The sequence below is a fragment of the Pelobates fuscus genome, chromosome 4 (assembly GCF_036172605.1).
Source record: "Pelobates fuscus isolate aPelFus1 chromosome 4, aPelFus1.pri, whole genome shotgun sequence".
Classification (NCBI taxonomy): domain Eukaryota; kingdom Metazoa; phylum Chordata; class Amphibia; order Anura; family Pelobatidae; genus Pelobates; species Pelobates fuscus.
Genome location: NC_086320.1, coordinates 319,210,344 through 319,230,611, shown reverse-complemented (window position 1 = coordinate 319,230,611; position 20,268 = coordinate 319,210,344). Strand labels below are relative to the sequence as shown.

The window sequence follows — 20,268 nt, the reverse complement described above, 5'->3', positions numbered from 1 at the left end:
GGGGGCCGGATGGCACACTCTGAGGGGGCCGGCCGCGTTCAGGGCCGGCCCTTTAAATTCTGCAGCTGCCTGAGCGCTCTGTTAAGAGCCTCAGGTGGCTGCAGCTTCTTCTTACCCCCTCCCCTGAGCGTGGCCGAGCTGCTCTCCGGTCCGCGGTGCCCGGCCGGAGTCATAGGAAGGTGCACACTCAGTGTGCACTTCTTGTCAGTCCGGCCAGGTACAGGAAACAGAAACTCCTGTTCCGCGCGGAGTTTCTGTTTCCTGTACCCGGTCGGACTGACAGGAAGTGCACACTGAGTGTGCACCTTCCTATCACTCCGGCCGGGCACCGCGGACCGGAGAGCAGCTCGGCCACGCTACAGGGGTGGGGGTAAGAAGAAGGGGAGGGGGTAAGAAGAAGGGGGGGAGGGGGTAAGAAGAGGGCGGGAGTAAAAAGAGGGGGGAGGGGGTTAAGAAGAGGGGGGTGTAAGAAGAGAGGGAGGGGGGAGTAAGAAGGGGTAAGAAGAGGGGGGAGTAAGGAGGGGGAGGGGAGTAAGAAGAGGGGGGTAAGAAGAGGGGGAGGGGGAGTAAGAAGAGGGGGGGAGAGTAAGAAGAGGGGGAGAGGTGAGTAAGAAGAGGGGGAGGGGGAGTAAGAAGGGGGGTAAGAAGAGAGGGAGGGGGAGTAAGAAGAGGGTGGGAGTAAGAAGAGGGGGGGTAAGAATAGGGGGAGGGGCAAGGGGGAGTAAGAAGAGGGGGAGGGGGGAGTAAGAAGGGGGTAAGAAGAGAGGGAGGGGGGAGTAAGAAGAGGGTGGGAGTAAGAAGGGGGTAAGAAGAGGGGGGTAAGAAGAGGGGGAGGGGCAAGGGGGAGTAAGAAGAGGGGGAGGGGGGAGTAAGGGGGGGGAGAGAGGACCCGGGAGCTCAGCCTGCAGCTCCTCTGGGTCCTTCTTGCGCGAGCACAGAGCGTTGCCGCGGTTACCACGGCAACGTTACGGCTCTTGCAAGAGTAAACTCTAGTCCTGGAGCTACGGGCTAGAGTTCACTCTCAACTCTGTGACCACCAGGGACACACCATACACATTTACACACATTGCCTCACACACACACACACATATACACTGCCCACCTATACACTGCCCACCCATACACACACAGCCCCCATACTAACATTGCCACACACATACACAGCCCCCTCATACACACATTGCCCCACACACCCTACACATTCACACACTACACCCCCTCACACACACTGAACCTTTCACACACACTGCACCCCTCACACATTGCACCACTGCTCCTATACCCTACTACAGCCTCATATCCCAGCAGACCCCAGGTAAGTTGTCAAACTGTTCTTAAACGGTTTGACTACTTACTCTGGGAGGGGGGCCCGGCCCTCCTGGCAACATAACCACTACACAGAGCAGAAGTGGTTATTGTGCATGGATTATTTCTTTAAATAATCTACAAGTGCCCCAGTAGCCAGTAAGCCAGCCAGCCCACAGGCCAGCCAGCCAGCCCACAGGCCGGCCAGCCAGCCAACAGGCCGGCCAGCCAGCCCACAGGCTGGCCAGTGGCCAGCCAGCCCACATGCCACCAGTTAGCCCACAGGCCAGTAGCCAGCCCACAGGCCTACAGCAAGCCACAGGCTTAAAGCCAGCAAGCCCACAGCCTGCCAGCCGCAGCCAGCAAGCCACAGCCTGCCAGCCAGCAAGCCACAGCCTGCCAGCCAGCAAGCCCACAGCCTGCCAGCCGCAGCCAGCAAGCCCACAGCCTGCCTGCCGCAGCCAGCAAGCCCACAGCCTGCCGGCAGTAGCCAGCAAGCCCACAGCCTGCCAGCAAGCTCACAGCCTGCCAGCCACAGCCAGTAAGCCCACAGCCTTCCAGCAAGACCACAGACTGCCAGCCAGCAACAGTAATTAAGGTAAGAGTAGCCAACTTGGCCTAGGTATCAGCGAGCTATGTTGTGTTGCTATATTGTGAATAGGAACCAGAGTGTTGGAGAGACCCCCCTCCAGGCCCCATTAGACTCCATTGTAGTCTCTAATGGGACCTGGAGAAAATTCTTTCTAACACACTCTCTAAAGGACACTGAGATAGCCTCTGCTAGAATGATCCCCCCTCCATGGCCCATTAGCCCTCAATTGTAGTCTCTACTGGGGTGTGGAGGCGACTGTTTCCAGCAGGGACGCTGAGATGGCCTCTGTTAGAAATACCCCCTTCCAAGTCTATTAGACTCCATTGTAGTCTCTAATGGGGACTGGAGGGGATTCTTTCTAACACACTCTCTAAAGGACACTGAGATAGCCTCTGCTAGAAAGACACCCCTCTATGGCCCATTAGCCCTCAATTGTAGTCTCTACTGGGGCCTCGAAGGGATTATTGCACTTTTGTTCCTTGTGTCTAAAGATTGTGTAGGGTGTGGCTGGAGGCGGTGCATGGAGGCGGCACATGGGTGGCGCTTGCTGCGGAGTATGGGTGGGGCCTGTAAGGGGGCCCTTGATTTATTTTGACCGGGGGCCCTGAGGGTTCTCAGTCCGCCCCTGGTTGTATTTATTTTTCTTTTCTTTTAATCGCCTTTTTTCCTACACAAGTGTTATATTCACCTTGCTGTGTCCCTAGTAATATAATAATATGGCAACATACTATAGGTATTTTCCAGTTGACTATAACTAATGTATTTTTATTATGTTATAGTTTTACCTATATACCTCACCATATTTAGGTTTATCATCAATTGGTCTTATGTGTGTTAATTTTAATTTTGTTGAGTTTTTAGATATGATATTATATTTTGGGAATTGTTGCCCACCTCCAATATGGACGTTACAGTGGTTCCAGCATAACATACATAGTGATACTGCCAACTGGAAATGACTTCATATGTGCGCCGTAATGACACACACATGTGACCGGAAGTCAACACCGAAAATCACATGACTAGCAAACAGCACTGCCGCAGATGAATTGGATTTCAATCATGAATGGAACATGTAACAGACAAGGCAGAATTTCCACAGATTACCTTTGTACTGAAGAAGACTGGATCCAGTCGAAACGCGTTTGCACTTTGTTATTTTTTATTTAAGGACTTGCATATTATTGCGGTAGTGTATACATGTATTTTGCGGTAGTGTATATATGTATTTTCTTTTGCACACTGCTTATATATGTCCTTTTTTTGGTATTTTAAAATGTTATTATAAAATTTTGGGGGGGAATATATCCTGAGTCTGCTTGCAGAGATACAATCAAAGCCAACATTGGCACCCTAATGCTTCTTAAATAGAGCCTGGCACGGCTCTACACTTGTGAGTGTATCCTTTATTATTACTCACTTTACTTTATTATTGTACAGATTACACTATGTGTGGTCGTATTTATTTGTTGTAGATTCCAAGAGTGGTACTACTACTTGCCTACAGTGGATATCTGTGAAGTAAATGTTACTGTATATTTTACCTTCTTATTCATAACACTGGGTGCTGTATATGTTTGTGTGTATTTGACATTACTAGTTTTCTATTGTATGTATTAAGGTGATTGGGGAAACACCTAAAACTTTTGATACACACCCAATATCACTAAATTTGAAGCACTTAGACACCTACTGGTTTTTCAGTATATTTTTGCTGTGATTATTAATACTTTGACTTGGGTCTCAATCGTGAAACTTTTTAGTTTGGTGATGGTTTCTTAACTTTGAATGGTACCGCGTTTTTTTTTCCCAAACAAAAAATACCTTAACCATTTTATTTCGGCAATGTATTCAAGGTTAGAAATCTATTGATCACATGATCTTGAGATTGATGCCTTGACATCAAAAGATTTACAGAAAACATAAATGGCAATTCTGGAGGCTTTGTGATTACATCACATTTTATTGACAGTCAATCCAATAACTTGGCATTATGTTCATTTTAGGAGCTGTCAATAGCTCAAACATTTATGATGTATGTAGTGTTTGTTTTGTTCATACGCATAGTCGTTCAAATTTTTTTTAATTGCTAAATTCAACAAGGGAATAATGACTAAACTGATGTAGAGATACATTTTATTCGGGGTATTTGCAACCATTTAACCCCTTAAGGACACATGACGTGTGTGACACGTCATGATTCCCTTTTATTCCAGAAGTTTGGTCCTTAAGGGGTTAAGCTTCACTGCTTAACTTAAGAAATAGGGCCCTCATTTGCCAAACCTAACATGCCAATGGTGTGCTTGAAAAACAGCTTAAAAGTGTGATTTTGACTGATTCAACAATGCTGGCTGTACATTTGCAATTTATTACCATGTAGATAATTATCAAATGATAGATTGTGATTGAGCATTTAGTACTTAAATATATAAATTTTAAGAATCGCCAATAGCCTGATCTTTTCAGACAGAATTTCTCCCAAAATATTTTGCCCCCTTACTGCCTTGTTTTGAAGTAATACATTTGTGCGGCACTTTTGCGTATCATACCCCAATAAAAATATACACAGTATATAATTGTATGTGTTCACAATACCCTGAAACAATTGCTGTATTGCCCAACTATGCTTACTCACCTCTTAAGAATAAGACTGCATTGACCCAGTCCTCTGCTTCTTTAGTGGTGGAAGCGGCAAACTACACAAAATTCAAAGAAAGCAGGATTGAGAAATAGCTTTTTTTTTGTTTTTTAAGATGAAAAAAAAACACACATTTAACACCCTTGTCACTTCTTCACGGAAACATTAGCAATTCTTTACGTGTCTACCGATACTTTTCTTGCAAGGATGCTTCTTATAATGTACAGTTAATTTTGACAAATTTACGTAATTGGAGCAGAGGATGATGGATTTGAAACTCTGATCAGCAGCTGGCCGCTGTGCAGAAAAAAGCTGCTTCTCTTCATCAATGTCAAAGCCAGAACTGATGAACGAAATTTGCTCTTGACAATTAGAAGACACCCGTGAATATCTTTAGACTGCTGGGTATAGTTTTCTTAAAAATGTTCTTGTCAGATTCCAACACATTACCTGACAACTCAATTAACTGATTTTCAAATATAATTTCAGATATTTAAACCGTATTAAAGTTAGGTTGCGTATTGATGGCGAATCTCCGGATTGTTCTATTGATGGTTGTTTCGCTGTGACGGTTTGCCTATATTTCCTTATGCTGCTAAATGCTGCTAAAGGTATTCATGCTAATAATTCTATAATTCTGTATTTGTGAATTCTGTTGTTAAAAATGTAAAACATTTAATAAAATATTATTATTATTGACAGAATGGTGTTGATTACAAACAGATAAAACGAATTGTATACATGTGTATGTGCACACGTGCATGTAAATATTAGTGTATGTCTGCATAAATATATACAGATACAATTTGTATCTTGTAATACCTTTTTTATTGGACTAACAATCTCTACTTTAATATATACATCTATATAAATATACTCAAAAATACATATATTCTTTAATCAGGTGTATAGCAACGTCCTGTAAATTTTACCTTTCTCTGTATATTCCCATATGTATGAACATACTGTACAGATGTTCCACTTAGTAAGCTGTTTCAGTCCAAATGTTCTCATCTCTGGCAATGTAATAGTTCTATCAATTTCATTTATATAGAGATATTAAAACATTCTAACCTGATAGACACGTTTGTCTGGAGCAAAGATTTCAAAACAGCAATCCTTCTTTGCGTCCTTCCGCACAGTATTGTTTATTCTGGCGCTGTATCCCTCCAGTGAAAATTCGCCTTTTTGTTGCTTATCTGCCAAGTGGAAAAAAATGCAAAGTAGAGATTAGTTAATCCACTGGTGACCAGCAATTTCAATGCAGCTGTTTGATTGTAGTCAAGTGCATTAAGTGTTTGTTTTATGGTTGCTTTGTAGGATTGCAGGTTGGTCTCAGACAGATTTTGTACAAAAAACTATTTTTTTTTTTTAACCAATGACACTGTCAGATATGCTATTTTCTAAATATGTTAAGTTTTTTTTATAATTTATATTTTTCTGAAAGAATTATATCTAGAAGAAAATGACAATGATAATAAAAGTTAATGTGACAATGTGGAAAAAACATAATGCTTTGTGCCCACTAACATAACGTCACATTATGCGCATGCACAATAATTTGAATTTAATTTTGCGAAAAACAACATGTGCATGCATGCGCAATGTAGAATCTTGCAACTCATTTAAACCAAATGGGCAACATAATTAATTTTATAAAACACTGTTTTTGGTTAGAGTAACCCTTTCTATACTGGCCTCCTCCATACTTAATCCCCACTCCTCCCCCCCAAAAAAACCTTAATCTAAAACATACCTCTGTACCAGCGCCGAGGCCGAGCTCTCTCCTCAGTCTGATCCTCCTCTGCTGATATCAATCCCCCTCAGTGGATTTTAAGGGACGCGGAAGGAGGATGGACAGCATAGAAGGGATAGCCAGCAATAGACACCTGTTGCCAGCGTGCTGTGTGTGCTGACGTGAGATGCCCAACATGCACAGAACTGACATTAGCCAGTACACAACCCTTGGAATAGCTAACGATTAACTAATGACGCTGCTGGAGATGGAGTTACAACTCCAGCAGAAAAGAGGTTAAACAATGTATGTGCAGCATTTCATAGTGAAATGCTGAACATACAGACTTACGGTACTATGACCACTTCAAATCACTGAAGGGGTCATGGTGCTTGGAGTATAACCCTTTAAAACACCACTTCTTCAAGCAACATTGTGAATGAGACTTCAAGAGGCCTCATTAGTTGATGTTCTGATTTAGATCAAAGCAAACTTTGATTAATTGTCTATCTACTCCTTTCTAAATTGATTGTGCACATGTCTTCTGGAAGTAAATCACACCGGACACATTGCAGGTTTATGAAGAACTCCAGAGTGGCCTTTATTGCAGGGGGTGCAATTCCCTTTTAAAGCAGAAATACGTCATGGACAGAGTCACAGTTAACATACAGTATACATTCATCAATTGGTTAACAGTCTAAGGGGTCTTGTCTAAACCCACCCTACTTGGCGTGATCCCAGCATTATATATTTCTACGAGGAAATCTCTGTCCACGCATTTAAGAGAAATGCCATGATATTACTTCCTACTAAGGTCTCAACATTTCCTGTTTAAAGGGAGAGGGTGGCGGTTGTTTAGACTTTTTTTGATAAGAGTTTTTTTTCCCTGCAAACCTACACCTAGCATTAAGAATGTTAACATGCTTCCCTTTCAGCTCAATGTTTAAATAGTTTTTCTTTTTTTTTACCAATTTAAAAATATGTGCACTAACTGGAGCTGATAAAATACTCAATCCATGTGAAGAGAATTTAACCCCTTAAGGACACATGACGGAAATATTCTGCCATGATTCCCTTTTATTGCAGTCCTTAAGGGGCTAAAGGCATTAGAGCTATTTATATTATGCTAATCAGCATCAAAATATTAACTACGTACACTAGCTATAAAATAATATATAGATGAATACAGAATAAAATACTGTGTTATGATCATGGAAATGAGATGACCTAGTAATTAACAATCTCAGCTTTTGTGTAGATGGGAGAATGGGCATATCAATTTCAGTATTATTTTAGACTGAAAAAATGCAAATAAAGTTATATGTATTACTACGATTTCTTAGTTTAGACTGTTTTACATGTTTGAAGTGACAGATTGCAAATTATCTCTGATATTCTAAGCTGAGGAAGCTATTTACACATTTGCATGGACATGGAATATTGCTAGTGCACCATATAGAACTTACACAAGTATATAGAAAGCAGTTTTAAAGTTCACTTATGTCTCTAAAAAGCTGAAAAGCACATGCTACATTGTATGAATACCTATAAGCGTATTAAAATAAAAAATATTTTCATCTGATGTCATAATTTCATTAGGCATTACATGTTCAGAAGAGCTGACTCCACTTGAAACATTCAGCCTCAGACTGTTTAGTTGTCTATTTTTTTACACTTAGAGATTTCAAGTTTGTGTAGGTCTGTTATTCATACATACTGTGAAATAAGGCACTATTACTTTTTAGATACCATATGCCTCTCTTTAGAGGGTGCATGCATATACACAGAGTCCTTGCAAGTCCTTGCTTGTCAAATAATTATATACTTAAAGGGACAATCTGGATCCCTAAAGCACTTTAGTTTGCTGAAATGCATTTATTTTCGAGGAGTGTGTCCTCTTTTTTACATTTTACAAAAAAATGCAGGTTTTAATAGAAATTGGCACTTTTATAAATTACATTGTTACATTCCCCTAGCTTTCAAACAGACAACTGGTCCGGTTACTTCGTGGTCTGTTCATCTTAGTGGACCTAAACTCAAGAGGCAGATAATTGCCCAGAGACTTCCCATTGAGCTGCAATGAGAAGTCTGTGATTGGACAGCCACAGAAAGTCTGGCCGTGGCTAGAAGGGGAGGGCTTGTAAAGACTTCAGACAGGAGATCTGCATTAATGCTTTTCTACTAAACAGTAATATTTATTTATTTTTGTATTTGGGCAGTCAAGTGTCCCTTTAAAGATAGAATCATATCTAGCTCTTAGATAATTAAACACAGTTTATGCTTAAATCAGGAGCAAATAAATGTTCAATCATCAGCATTTACTACTCTACAACTCCCATCATGGTCTCGTAAACAATTTTTGGTTGTAATATGAAATAAATATCTAAAATATACAAAAATGAATACATCACCCTCTATAGAAGGGAATGCTCAATATTTGTAACATGTCACTAAATTAGTTATTGTGAGTTGACAGTACCCACTTTGTAACCAGCTTTAATTTTTTGTTTTGTAAAATCCACAGACTTAGGGAAAATCAGAAACTCTGGGATTTATTACAAGTGCATTACATGGACCATATTAATCACTACCGCTTATTGTAACAGGTATTGCTCTGAGTGTTTGGATGTCACCCTCCATATTCTTTCAGTTAATGTATTACTGGGCATGTGAATGTCTACCCCTATACTAAGCAGTGCGCAGTATATTTTCACATATGTTTTATAGTAAATACCAAATAGTATTGTAAGCTCACTTGAGTATAGTCCTCATCAACCTGTAACATTTTGTAATTGTCTCATTCATTGTTAAATTCCCGCCTTTATAATATTGTAAAGTGCTGCGGAATAAGTTAGCGCTATATAAATGCCAATAATAATGATGCTATTAATATGTGAACAACATGACTAATTTCAGATGCTATACCTTTGTCACTTCCATAATAGTAGAAGATGGAGTTGCTTATTGCACACCAACGCTTTTGCCATTCAGATGCAAAAAAGCTGTGATCTAAAACAAAAAAGAAGCCATTTAGTAAGTACAGATCTTTAACAACATAGTAATCAATTGATGATCTACATTTGACACACTGGGCCCTTACAGCCATTTTTAGACTGTGTGCATTAGAGGGATGGTTCAGGCTGCAGAGAGATATGATTCCGGCTGCAGAGCGGTTTCTCTTCAGACAAAGAAATTAAAGCTAGATTCACACAACCAATGAATTTGAATTCACACAACCAATGCATAATGAATTTAGTAAATTAATGAAAGCACTCCTAAAATAAGTGTTTTATTGTGATTTAGAGAAGTCCAACACATACATTCAGGAATAATACAAATGAACTAAAAGGTGGCGACATGTTTTTTCAGTAAAAAAAAAAACAACAACAAATAAACAAGACCCACAGAGCAGGGTTTAGCAAGTAATAGATAAGATAAAGATACATGACAGGCGCATAGTCGGCATATGGGCAGGTGGAATTCCCCCCAAAACTTACCCCAAAAACACACTGACACTGATGTATGGGTCAATATGTCCACAGCTTTATTAATATTGATAACAAAATTAAAGTCATTGCCCAGCTCCCATCCCGCCATATAACATCATATGTCGCCAAAACAAAAGGCAATGGCCCGTTATTTCTGTAAATATAAATAACATCAACATCCATAATAACAAACATCATCAACATAATATAAGTGCCAAACTTTGTTAAATAACCACAGTAGGGGCATACCCGGATACCCCTACAACACACCAGGTTCTGAGCCACCACCGAGCTCGAAACCTACCAAGGTTCATAACGAACCATTTAACCAAGCTCTTCACCAGCAGCCTAACTGCCCTATTCTATTTACACTACCCCAGAGCCTGTTTGTCCCCTAACTTTTCTCTCTATAGCCCCTCCGCTGTGACCAAACGGGAGCTAACACCCCTTACACTTACAAATGGGAGGGACAACTTAGGCCAGGTAAGCAGATTAAAAGTGCCCGCTCCCTATGCCCACCTCCTAGCTCTGTCAGGCCCCTATTCTACTAAGCTGCGCTTGTTCCATAGGGTTACACAACTATAGCAAATTCATAAGTGAATTGTGGCATGCTGATATCAAACATGAATAAGGGATGACTATCCCCAGTTAAATAGCCAACCGTAGGTTTGTCATCTTTATAACATTGCACCTCTTTTCTGTTTTTGCAGAGTCTGGTATTTTGTTTTGTTTAGGAAATGTAACTCAACAGTCAGCTTTCTATTAATGGCTGTCCAGCTCCTCACACATCCAGTCACCAGGCCCGGACTGGCCATCGGGCACACCGGGCAAATGCCCGGTGGGCCGCGATGGCCGTGGGGCCGAGGCCGGCAGGGGAGATCACAGGATCTCCCCCTGCCAGCCCCTGCAGGGCCAGCGCTACCCGAGCGCCGGCCCTGCTCTGTGCCTCCATGGGCCGGTGGGGAGATCAAAGATCTCCCTAACCGGCCCAGAGACACTCAGGTGCGGCTGCCGGCAGGAGAGCGAGGGAGGGAGGCAGGACAGAGGACCGGCGGAGCTCTATCCAGCAGCTCCGCCAGGTCCTCTCGCGAGGTCTGAGCGTTGCCGCGGTTACCACGGCAACGCTCAGATCTCGCGAGAGTGAACTCTAGCCTGCAGGTTAGAGTTCACTCTCACCACTGGACCACCAGGGAAGGAAGCATGATCCTCTCCCTCCCCCCTCACGGCAGAACGGCCACCCACCCCAAGGCAGAACAGCTCCCCCCCTCCCAGGCTAAAGGTAAGAAGGGAGGGGGGGATATACTTTTTTTTTTATTATTATTAATACAAAAATATATATTTTCATTTAAATACAAAATACATTCACACACACACACACACACAACCCCCAAACACACACAGCACCCCCAGACACACAAAGCACCCAACACACAGTACACCCAGACACACACAGCACCCCCAGACACACACACACATCACCCTCAGACACACACAGCACGCCCAGGCACACACAGCACGCCCAGGCACACACAGCACCCCCAGACACACACAGCACGCCCAGACACACACAGCACCCCCAGACACACACAGCACCCCCAGACACGCACACAGCTCCCCCAGACGCACACAGCTCCCCCAGACGCACACAGCTCCCCCAGACGCACACAGCGCACCCAGACACACACAGCGCACCCAGACACACACAGCGCACCCTCAAACACAGCACCCTCGCACACACACATATATATATATATATATAACAATGTCCAAAAGCTTGCACTCCAGTATAGTTAGAAATTTATAGCCCGGTGCTTGTCGGCATCAATAATATATGTAGTAGTTTGAAAAGCACTCCAAGGACTTCATATAAGGGGAAAATAAACTTAGCTTTATTCTGCAACAACCAAGGTGATCGACGTTTCAGTCCTACAACAGGACTTTCATCAGGATGTCCTGATGAAAGTCCTGTTGTAGGACTGAAACGTCGATCACCTTGGTTGTTGCAGAATAAAGCTAAGTTTATTTTCACCTTATATGAAGTCCTTGGAGTGCTTTTCAAACTACTACATATATATATATATATATATATATATATATAATAACCCTCAGTGAGTTAAGAAATTTAGAAACCTAGAATGTGACGGGACGGCAGATAAAAACACCCTCACACACAGCACCCCTCTTACATACACACACACTGCGCCCCTCACACATACAATACGTCCAAATATATATATATATATATATATATATATATACACACACTACAGCACCCCTCACACTGCACCACTACACACATTACGCTCCAGATACACGCAAGATCCCTTACCCTATATGCACTCTTAATCCTCTATACACACACACACACACACACACAATCTCCTATACACACGCTGGGTCCTTTACACACTAGAACTCCTACACACACACACTGCATTCCTTGTCAGCAAACACATACAACATTCTCTAAACACACCCTCTCTACAACCCTTACACACACTACGTCACCTATACACACACACACACACACACTACAGCCTGTATACACACATTCGCTACATCCCCTATAACACTATGCCCTCTATACACACACTCTCTACAGCCCCTAGCCACACATATTACACCACAAACACAAATGAAATTGACCTATTTACACAATACCACACCACACTGTACACACACGCAATCCCTCAAGCAGGCTCCAAACACATGCACCATACACTTTCCTGGCCCTTTTGTCCTCTGGTATCCCACTTGTGGATACACCAGAGACAATTTAAAAGCAAACACAGCGCAAGCATGTTATTAAATTTGCTTGCGCTGCGCAGAACAAATTCAGGGCCTTTTTCTAATGCCAGAGCTCTTCAGCGGGGCTCTGCGCATTGAACCAACATGCTCACTTTGAGAGGGGGCGTGCTTGTCATTACTAATGACAAAACACACCCTCTCTGGCCCCGCTACCTTAGGGGGCCGCTCTGATTGAAAAATGCCCGGGCCTAATTTTTTTCCCAGTCCGGCCCTGCCAGTCACTATTGGCTAAAAACTACAACCTCTAATTATCTCGTATTAATATTAAATGGCTCTGTCTGTAGTGCATATAAACAGTTGTTCAACATTTTCTGCACAACACAGTTTTATGAAACTATTATATTTGACATCTGTATATTTATTGTCTCCCTACCTCATCTTGCTGGTGTGAGAGAGTGAAATTGTTGGATGAATTCTTGTTTAGAATTACCCTCTAATGGTGTCTGGGTATCTCAATAGAAATTTCCAATACACAATTGTAGGAATTAAGCCAAGGTAAATTGGCTAATTGTTTACATTGCCTTGGAATTAATGGTCCCACACTCGTGTTAGATGCAGACAAAGATAGTAAGAGTCTGAATGTGCTGAGGAGACCGATTAGGCAAAGCTACTAGGGGCACAATATATATTTAAAGGGACACTATAGTCACCAAAACAACTTTAGCTTAATGAAGCAGTTTTGGAGTATAGATCATGCCCCTGCAGATTATCTACCACTTAGGAGTTAAATCACTTTCTTTATGCAGTCCTGGTCACGCCTCCCTGCATGTGACATACATAGCCTTTCCTAAACACTTCCTGTAAGGAGTCTACATTATACCCTACATGAGGCTCCTGTATGTAATTAAAGCTCAAATTACAGAGCAGGAAATAAAAACATTGTAACAGATCTCCTATACTCTGGCTGAGTGTATCCATTATGAATCTCCCGAGTCCCAAGCGCAATAGTGATTATAGCCCAAGTTCCCCATACATCAGCCTAGACTTGATGAAGGGTAAAACGAATCTGTTTAATCCAGGCTCAATGAACCACTTATATACAATACAGAGACACAGTAAATATGCCCATGACACTCCCATAAACACATCCACAAAATGTCCCTAAAATGCAATGTCACCGTGACTCAGTGTCAGGATCCTATCCTGACAACCAAGACTTTTTTTCCGTGGATACGGATTATGTTTTACCACTAGCCTCTAGTTCTGGAAACTCACATTATCATCCTCACCAGCCTGGACTAATTGAGTTCCTACAAAAGGTAACACCCAACTCACCTCATTGCCTTTGCACTGAAGTTGTTGATCTGCCTGAAACGCTTCATATCCTGGCTCCCGTGAACTTATCTTATTTGCTTCAGAACTACTTACCTCCAACCCTGCCTAATACCAACTGAACTACTTGCTTCCAAACCTGCTCAATACCAGCCTAAACTACGCTGCATTCCTGTTTGACTTCTAACCTGCAGAATACCAACTTGAACTTAACTATCCAGCTTTATCCAAACATCCTGATTTATCTTCCTAAATCCAAACAACCTCTCTGCACTGAACCTTGCCTCAAAATAATTACATGGGGTTATTTTCCTGTTTAAGCAATATTTATTCCTAAAAGGAGCTTACTAACTTAAGTTCTCCTTTTCCTGCAACCTTATTCTGTCTTAATTGTCCTTCTATGTAACCTATACTTTTAACTATATATTTTCTTATATACTTCCATTCCTGATTGTATTCTATTTGGTGCATATTGCCTAATTCCTGTTTTCAGTATACCTTCAACTTACTTGCCTATAATTTCTCTTATAGGTTATTCTTAAATCTCCAACCTATAACTTCATTTATAGGTTTACTTGTTACCCTATCTCAACTTTGACCTTTTTGTCTAAACCCTTTATTTTCATAACCTAGTTATCCTTAAGTGTAATTTCAGTTATTCAGATCTGTTTGCTCTCTCTTTCCTATTATTACAATTATCGGATATACTGTTTATTTTATAATGTCCAAATTAAAGATCCTGATGTTAACCCTGGCAATCGTCTCCTACCTGACCTGCACAGAATCATGGCACTCAGCAATAAATGACAAAATATGAAAAACACTCTCTGAGACAAAGAGGGGTATTTAGTTGCTCCAATGGCCATGTGTACTGTAGTCATTGCTGCCGGCCCAGTAGTAATGGGAGTGAGCGCAGGACTTCTCTTTTTGTATTTGTATTTACTTTGTATCACACAGCCTTGTTACAATGCTGCCACCCATCCCACGTGTTCCCTATTAAGGGTTAATACGTATATAGGGGTGTATATAAAAAAAATACCCCTCTCTGTCTCACTAGAGATATCTTTGCCAGAAGCTCAAGGAAGCAGGCAGAAGGGTCAGTGTTAGGACCCGCTTAGGGGGGGTCTGCCTTGACGTTGGCAGGCGGGCATTCCCTCCAATGGCCATTGGAGCAACTAAATGACCTCCATTTGTCTAAATATACATAGGGATTAAGGAGAGGGGGCTGCAGGTAACTTTTTCTTTTCTTTAATTCTATTTTGGTTAGGTATCAGATTTAATTGCCAGATAAAATGATCAATGATTTACTGATTGAAGTGATGATTAAACTGTCGATAGCGCAAGACGCCTGTTTCCTTTAAAGAGTATGGGGGAGACTAGTTCCTATATATGGGATTTTTAGTGCTTCATGTAAATAACCCTTGTAAATCAATTGGTATGGGGACACAGAAAAATACACTTCCGTGCACCTTATTTTATAGATAGTTTATAGTTCTTTGTAGCAACTGCATAGACCCAGTGTCTTTGACATGGTTGCGAGAAGGAATATGTATTCTCTAACTCATAGAGTTTATGTGTTTGCAAGCTATAGTAATTTGAGTTTGGTTCTTTGTTTTTATTGTTGCAGCTAGTTTATATAAGTTAACAAACTAAATTTGCAGAGAAGTAGAGTTTAGGCAATTAGCCCAAGCCTTTTTTCCACCTGGTTTGCTATGTGCCATGTTTGATTGTTGTTTTTACTAAATGTAAAATATAATTTCAATAATACACAATAAATATTATATACATTTTAAAATTGCACGTTTGATAAGACAGCAGAATAGCAAATATTTTGAATATAATGTAACATGTACATAGGTAAAGAATATTTACCTTTTCTGCGTTTCTCAAGATATCCTCCTTTTGAAACGGTAAGCTCCTGCGCTGCAATTGGTGGATACAGGTTTCCTGAAAAAGAAAAAATGAAATTTCTTTTGAATTTCTAACAGTTTTCAACTTTAATGAAGAACCCTGTAAAAATTCAGAGTTTCAATACTGACATTTGGTTAATAGAAAATACTTCACCAAAAGAGGAAAAGATTAATAACACTTAGATGAGTGCAACAATTATACTATACATTCTAGAACTTATTGCTTCTTGTCAACTGTAGAGATTGTCAATATGCTTTTAACCAAATTATTGATGAATATGTTCCATGAATAGAACTCTCCACCAACTTTGTACACCAGTAGTAACTAACAGTTTTGTATTCCTAACACTTAAGTGTTCCTTTAAATTCTTCCTATATGTCTAAGATTTTCCACCAATTTCTCCATATCTTTGGTGCTCACTACCAAGGAAACCTTCACATTTTCAAACATCGCACTAGCCCAGTCTTTATACATCAATATGACCTGCTTCCTAGCTTCAAGCTTAACGCAATTAAGTGACTAAAGCTCTACACGTTTTTTTTTACCTTTGCGTTTTATATCTCACTAATATTGAGGGACTGTTGGCTTGCCAGGAATGTCTCATTTTGTCTTAAAGGATAAGAAACATAAGTTGTTTCTAATTCCAATTTAGCACATCGCTAGATGTGTTTCATATTGTGTAGCTTACCATTATCATAAAATCTAACCATGATTCAAGCTCATTTGCATCATTCAAATAGTCACCCATTCAACCATTCATACCTGTACATGAGAACCTTTTATCTTCCCTTGCTGCGGAGCTCTTCCTTCATTAAAGTGGTCTATTATGATGTGTCTACTACTACATTGCTCCCAACATTTGAAATGTGCAAAGAGGGACACTTTCATTTTAGGAGAGTGAGTGGGGGTATAGCCAGGTGCAGGCTGTTCTTATACATTTCAAGTGACTTACTAATAACAATTTAAGCAACTAAAATGTAATTTAGAACAAGAACAATGTATCTTGTTAATTACACAGAATGATTTCTAAACACTATTGTAGGTTAAAGGCACATTACTGGGAGTAATATTGCTGTGGAGCCCTGTTTTATAAGCAAACACATCAACAATATGGAGCTCCTAGAAAAGAGGGATATTAGGACAGAAAAGAGAGACAGAGATTTGGGCCAAAGTAAGGACCGTCCCTCGTAAATAGGGCCGGGACACTGGAGAGGTATGGTACTCCTCATCTGCAATATTTCAGCTAAGTACACACTCCAGTGTTATTGATAATATATACAATAAAACATGTTTTTTTTTGATTTCTAGATTTTTTTAAAAATATAATTATTAATGCAATGTAATTACAGTGATAATTGTCAAATATTAACCAAAGATTTTCCTCAAGTTCCAAATAAATGTATTTACATTATTTTACTACTATCATATATGATCCACAAAGTTAAACAGACATGTTTTATCAAATTAATCTATATTATTGATGAGATTGTCTTATAACACTTTTCCATAAATATCTGGTTTCACTGAACATCATGGGTAAACAAAGTCCAGCTGTTGCAGACTACGCTCCTCTCAGCTGAACGTAAGTGGCGGGTGCAACTACTGTAGACAAACACCTTAAAACCATAACATTTATACGTGCAAATATTCTTAATCTGAATGGCAGACCTTTTTTTCTGCAGAATGAAAAGCTTTGCTGTCTACTTAACAAATGGATCTTCACAGTGTGCAATTGGTTTTAAAAAATGTAATCTTAAAATGACAACTAGGAGGAAAAAAATAGACAAAGGGCTCAGAGGGGTCTGCAGGACACATCATCTAAATTAGCCCTATTACGAGAAGCTTTGCCAGTAAGAGAAGAAATACAATGAGAATATTGTGTTTCAAGTGTGATTTTTTTAAATCAGTGAGACAGTGGTGGCAAAATGAGCATCTGAAAGATTCATCTTACTCAATAACCCGTGCCAAGAAAAGGAAAAGCACTTTGCTCTGCAACGTCTATCACATATTTTGACTATCACATTGACTGCGTTTCCTACATTGGGGAGGGGATCTCCCTGACATTTCCTGGTTATAAAAAAAAAAAAAAAAACACTGCTTTATCTTTAATGTTAACAAAGTGCAATATGCTATTATTCTCTAAAGTAACGGTAAAGATATTGAATTGTGGCAGGTGATTGTTTTTCAAGCTAATGTAAATGTAACTATAGCATAACACATCCTTCATTTGAGGGTTCTAACAGTTTTATTCTGAACAAGAATACACATTCTACTCATATTTAACTTTTTATTTTTTTCAATAACATTTTTTTAATCAATTTTATACATTTTACAGTGTATGATAAAATACAGAGTGCATAAAGTAAGAGAATATACAAAACACTTTTAGCACCATTGCATGCCAAGAGCAAATTATTAATTAAGAAATATTAAGCAGCATTTCATACCAACTTCTAATAAAATAAAGGCCATATGAAATAAAAAGCTCTTCTAGACTGAAAGCATTAGATTATTTATTTAGGAGTGACCAAAGTAAAATAGAATTTCAAAATATAATAATAATATAATAAGTCCGGCATACGTTAAACACAAAATAAAAGAGTACAAAATTAGAAGTAGGGTTGTTGAGGTTAATTTGCTATTACCCCCTATTTTCTAGAAGCAATTACACACAAAGGGCTATATTCACTGGAGAATTAACAACAAATTTACATTAATATTCCATTTGACAAAATACGTCCACAGCCTCAATTTGGTTGAATGTCATTTTAAATTAGTATATAAATGGTACTATACCCCTTCTCGATTATCGAAGATGTTCCCACATCTACAAGACACTTGTTGGAGATGTGGCTCATCTGTCGGAACATATATACATATTTGGTGGACGTGTCCGATAGTGAAATTATTGTGGTCATGGGCCTTTGATATTCTCTTTAAACTTTCTAACAATAAACTAGAAAAAAATCCGTCCTCTGCCCTGTTACATCATAATTGGAATTTCAATTCATTAAAAATCAATTGTATAGCATCACATAGTTTTGTGGCTACTAAAATTATAATCGCTAGAAAGTGGAAAACATCTACCCCCTTTCAAAAAAGCCATCTTATTAACCAAATCAAATTCCAATTGTCTATGGAAAATAACCTTATAAACAATACCGTAAATTCATTGCATAAGAAAGGCATATACAAAATGTGGTTAGATAAATTCATATTAATATGTGGCTGAAAATCAGTCGAACTTAAGGGCCTCCTGTTAACTCGCTTATAGAGAACTTCCGGTGATTGCATGGGAGATACAGGTGATAGGATCACACTTAAGTGTCCAAATTTAGGGGGACTATGATACAGCTCATTTAAGTATTTAGTATTTTCATGTATGTATGTTGTTACCCTGGATAATAGTATTTTATAATACATACACAATACATAATCATGTTTTCACCTCGCTGTAATAATGTCTATGTATATATTGGTATATGGCGGATAATGCGACTATTGAAGAAACAACTTACTTATAATAAACAAGAACGATGTTTTAAAATGACTAGATGAAAACATGTTGGCCTTTTGTTTGTGTGTATATATTTATACATGTATCTAGGATTATATATATGTGTCTATATGCGTACACGCAACGTAGGACATTTTGACAAGTATCTAGGATTTGCTAATCTCTCACTCTGAAAGTGTGAATGGTAGTTTGTTTGTTATGTATATGGACTGTAAGGCAGGATATTGGTTGATATATTCTGATACAAAGTAGCAATATTTACTTCGTACATTATGTGAAAACAATCACTGATTATACATATTGATAACTAGAAGTAAGGTTACTAATTTATTAATGTCTTACATGATGTTTGTTTGTAAAAACAAAAAACTTTTTGAATAAATATTATTATAAAAAATAAATTTAAAAAAAATTACATATGGAATCATTATAGACTTAGAGAATTTCTAACTCAGCTCTTTTGGACAATCCTCAGTTGAATTAATAAACCCCAGAGAGTAAAGTGTTAAAAAAATGCAATACACGTTAAATACAATCTCCTATCAGTTCTACTTCTTAATGTTTTATAGAGTTGATCACAAGGTTTTGTTTCTGACATATTTTCACTCTGAAAAAAATGTTTTGCTCTACTATCTTTTAATAAGACTTTTAATAGTTTGTAGAATGATCATATTAACCTAATTGTGTGGACCAACCCTTTCTGGCCAATTCTGCTGCTCTTGAAGGTCCCTGCCTTGGTTTAGGAAAACTCCTCCATCCTTCCTTAGGAAAGGAAGGAGAGCTCATCAGGGATCAGTAACACATCTCCAATTATCCAATTAGGTAAATGTCTAAATTGCTATAGATTTGATATACATTTTGTAAGGACCCAGAAGATAACTATGTTTCCAAAAAAATTTGTGTTTGGACACATGATAATTTAGGAAAAGTGAAGCTAGAAAAATCTAATATTTTTTATCATTCCTAAACAAAAATAAAAATAAAAAACCCATCAAGCCAAGG

At 39.5% G+C, this 20,268-nt stretch overlaps 1 protein-coding gene across 1 annotated transcript in view; it reads right to left on the bottom strand.

Moving 5' to 3' along the window:
- Positions 1-20,268, bottom strand: part of SKAP2 (src kinase associated phosphoprotein 2) — a 234,676-nt gene that overhangs the window by 89,426 nt on the left and 124,982 nt on the right. Inside the window, exons 5-8 of the mRNA XM_063450704.1 lie at positions 15,711-15,785; positions 9,196-9,279; positions 5,610-5,734; positions 4,533-4,593 (exon numbers count right to left, since the gene is read on the bottom strand). Of these exons, the coding sequence (XP_063306774.1) occupies positions 4,533-4,593; positions 5,610-5,734; positions 9,196-9,279; positions 15,711-15,785 (345 nt within the window). The remainder of the gene's footprint in view (positions 1-4,532; positions 4,594-5,609; positions 5,735-9,195; positions 9,280-15,710; positions 15,786-20,268) is intronic.